The sequence below is a fragment of the Etheostoma spectabile genome, chromosome 10 (genome assembly GCF_008692095.1).
Source record: "Etheostoma spectabile isolate EspeVRDwgs_2016 chromosome 10, UIUC_Espe_1.0, whole genome shotgun sequence".
In the NCBI taxonomy this organism is placed as follows: domain Eukaryota; kingdom Metazoa; phylum Chordata; class Actinopteri; order Perciformes; family Percidae; genus Etheostoma; species Etheostoma spectabile.
This window is the reverse complement of record NC_045742.1, coordinates 16,266,699-16,270,500: the sequence shown is the minus strand read 5'-3', so window position 1 is coordinate 16,270,500 and position 3,802 is coordinate 16,266,699. Positions and strand designations below refer to the sequence as shown.

The window sequence follows — 3,802 nt, the reverse complement described above, 5'->3', positions numbered from 1 at the left end:
ACATGCACGAACAATTTTATGGACAACACTTAAGTAGTCCTATATTTATTCTTACATCTGTTTATAACAACATCATAGTACATTTTATAAACATATGTGAAAGTGTTTAGAGTGGGTTAAAGTGAAGTGTTAACCTTTAAGCAATTTAAGTATTAATGCTTAAGAATTGTGTGTGTGTGTGTGGTGTGTGTGTGTGTGTGTGTGTGTGTGTGTGTGTGTGTGTGTGTGTGTGTGTGTGTGTGTATGTATGACCTGTATCCTGGGGGGTTGGGGGCTGGGGTTGGGGCTGAAGAGGCTGAATAGGGAACACGGCAGGATGAATATGTGATGATATGTCCCGGAATTAGCACACCCCCTCAACAGATTAACATGATGATGTGACGATGATGATGACGTCTTCTTTGTTTAAAACTGTTTTCAATGGGTTCTTGTGGTAACGTTAGTATCTTGACTGAGTCCGAGCAGCCCTGGCCTGTTCAACGCTTGGTCAATTTCACGTATGATCCAAAGATGAGTGGAGTCACATAATAGTTATTCTTACAAGACATTAGCTAGCAACTGTTAGTGTGTCACCGTTGCTCGAAGAAATGTATTTAGTTGGTTCGATGGGCACCTTACGGTGTGAGTTGCGTACTGCAGATGTGTGGTGATATGACAAGCTCGACCCAGATTTTAGGATTAACATCCATTATAGTCGGGGGGGGGGCAGGTCAGATGATTAACAATTGCACACAGGCCATAGCTCGTATTGTTAGTACCATAGACCGACAGTCTATGGTTAGTACTGGTGATTGTTGAAAAGGGGGGTGTGTCCAAACTATCAGGTTACTCTGGATCCTTTTTGAGTGTGTTCGGACTACTTTTTCATGAGAGAGATAATGGAATTAGTCTGGTTGTGCATGTGTGTGTGTGTGTGTGTGTGTGTGTGTGTGTGTGTGTGTGTCTGCGTGTAGTTTTCCGTCGTGCCATTTTGGGAAGCTGTATGGTCTGGTCATGGCTCTGTCTGCAGTGTTTTCTCTGCTGCAGTATGCCTGCTTTGCTGTGGTGAATGGCCCTCTGGATGGAGACCCTTTATATGTGAGTACACGACATATAGCTGATACAAGTGTAAATCTTATTCTTCCCCTTCTCCTTCCTTCATCACCGTCTTTATATATGAACACTCCTCTCACTACTTGCTCCTCTCCTGTCATGTGTATGCAGGTAAACATCGCTCTGACGCTGATCAGCCTGCTCGCCTTCATCCACCCCGTCTCTGTCTTCCTGCACTGTCGAAGTCTCGCCTCCCAGCGAGCCTCCTTAAGTCTGTCAAATGAGAGCCACACTTAAAATGTTCTTACCATCACCAGTGGCACCGCTACCTCTTTAGTTTGATTGATTAATAGCGCTTGTATGACTGTGTTGTGTTGCCATGTGTATCATCAAGTGCTATTTGCATTGAGTATGAACTATTTGTATGAAGTGCGGTTTCGGGTACAGTCGGCACATTCGCCACACTCTCGAAGCAAGTTTGAATTGAATGTATCTAGAATAGTTCGGAGGTTCTAGTTTGCGGCCTGCTGCAGTCGACAGGTTGCATAACACTTTACTTCTTGAGAGATTTCCAGAATACATCATTTTATTTTCACTTAGGCATAGATCTTTTTACACTCTTATACAATGTTAGAGTGTTAGCTGATGGTGCTTTTTGAAAACACAGCTTTAGCATAAAGCTAACTAGCTTAGTCTGTTTGACAGTTAAAATTCCTTGTGCTAGCTGCTTTCCATGTTTCTTGTTTTACGAATATTATGATTCACATATGTAATCTTGCACTATTTTAACCATGGCTGGATTCAAAGTGCCAAAAGATAACAAACGTTATTGTAAAAGCTGAAAATGTTACAGACAATGTTTATATTAGGGTTGACCTCTTCAGGTTATCTCATATATTTCTTTTCTAAACCAGTATAGGACCAAAAATGTGTGGTAGGAGAAGGATGCATGCAGTTACAGCGTATGGGAAGTTTGGGAGTCATCACAAGTGTCATTATCTGTGTTCCTTTAATCAGATCGGTCAGGGATGTGCACAGAACAAAAAAATAACTCAGGCAAACCCCCTGTTTGGACAAATGTCCTGTTAACTGATCTCTGCACTGATCGCTTTACCATGCCAGTTCATTCAGATACATCAAATAGAGCAGGGGACACAGCTCTGCCATCTGCTGGCTAATAGACAACTCTGCCAAACATTAACAAACAGTAAAATGATCTTCTTTGATGTTTTGGTTCTATCCAACATATTAAGTCTCAGATGTTTTGTGTGTGTAGTTCAGGAGAATAATTCAGTGTCAGGAAGGATTAAAAAAAGGGAAATGTGTCATGTTTCTTTTACCAGCAAGTTTACGTTTTAGCTGGGTTTTGTGTATTTTGCTGAAATGCCAAGACTGAAGGGGTGGTACTGTTGAAATGTAACTTTGAATATGCAAATTCTTTATCTTGCTACAACAAATGCAATGTGTCTTGTGATATGAACTTTGGAAGTGTAGTAAAGAGAATTGTAACTTTTTAATGATTAATTTTGCCCAAATGTTTCAGTTTTCAGCTATTGTGAGAAACATGATGCAACTGCAGGCAACTGCCTATTTCAGATGGTGTAGAAAATGCCATTTTAATCCAGGAATACGACATTTAAAAAGACTAAAGACTAAAACTAAAATTAAAGTGATTGATCTGGATGTTTGACTGGACCCTGAATTCCCTGTGTTTTTTCTCCCTGTGTTTAATCCATGCTTTCAATTGTGTTCATTGATTTAGTCCATCATAAGTTTACAATGTTTGGCAATGCAATGTTGAATCGTTGGAGAACTCCTAACAAAAGATCTGATTCTATAAATGAAGTTTACACTAATCAGGATTCAAAGTAGCCTCAGGGGACAGTCTGTTGCCTCCAGTTATAGACTTGGCAGTCTGGGTAGGAGTTGCCATGATGTTCCTGATAGTGGTGGAGAGGCTTCACACGGGGCAGAATCATCTCTGGCAGGGTTTAAACCTCGAATAACAGGCACACAGCAACCCCCACAACAGCCTCTCTCAAGTTCCCTGTACACCTGCTGTGTGACAACGCAGTGAACCCAGAAAAAAACTCTGTTGTATCGTGTGTGTATGTGTGTGTTTATGTGTGCGCGCGCGTGAGTATGCGTGTGTGTGCAAGCAACTTGTGTATGGTTTCCCCCTTGCATCTGCGTCTTATAGGATGATCAAAACCTCAGTATCTTGGTGATTTAAGAATAAAGAAACATAGACATAATGCATAAACAAATATATGACATAAACTGGAGCAAAGGTGGGAGGTGTGGAGGATACAAATAAGCAGGTTGCTAATGAGTGCATTTGTTGTGTGTTGTTTTGCTTTCTTTAATAGGACTAAATCGGTCGGAGGGACTGAGGATGCCTTTATGACACGTAGATTTCATAAGCTTACTCAAAATGGTCCAACTAACTCATGTTGCTTCTCTTTGATTGGGGCAACAGCATAAAAAACTGTAATGGCCTCACTCTATCAACCTTAATGTGCTGTTTTCCATCTGCTGTGGAAAGCTGGTGGGAAAACAAATTATCTCTGACACTGAATAACTAAACAGGCTAGGTGAGCTCACTGATGCTCTGAGATTTTAGTTGCACTTCAAAACAAAGCACACCAAACAAGACTAACTGTCTTGTTTAAGACAAAACAATACAGATTCAATTCAATTTTATTTATATAGCGCCAAATCCCAACAACAGTCATCTCACAGCACTTTTCATGAAAGAGCAGGTCTAGAC

General features: G+C 40.8%; 1 protein-coding gene across 6 annotated transcripts in view; it reads left to right on the top strand.

The window, feature by feature from the left end:
* LOC116696329 (solute carrier family 43 member 3) overlaps positions 1 to 3,802 on the top strand; it is a 28,063-nt gene that overhangs the window by 9,679 nt on the left and 14,582 nt on the right. For 5 of the 6 annotated variants that reach the window (XM_032527203.1, XM_032527202.1, XM_032527199.1 and 2 more), the window contains 2 exons: positions 954 to 1,077; positions 1,204 to 2,677. The exons of the other annotated variant lie outside the window; for it this stretch is intronic. In XM_032527203.1, the coding sequence (XP_032383094.1) occupies positions 954 to 1,077; positions 1,204 to 1,329 (250 nt within the window). In that variant the 3' untranslated portion in view covers positions 1,330 to 2,677. Of the gene's footprint in view, positions 1 to 953; positions 1,078 to 1,203; positions 2,678 to 3,802 lie in introns of those variants that run through there. 6 annotated transcript variants of the gene reach the window in all.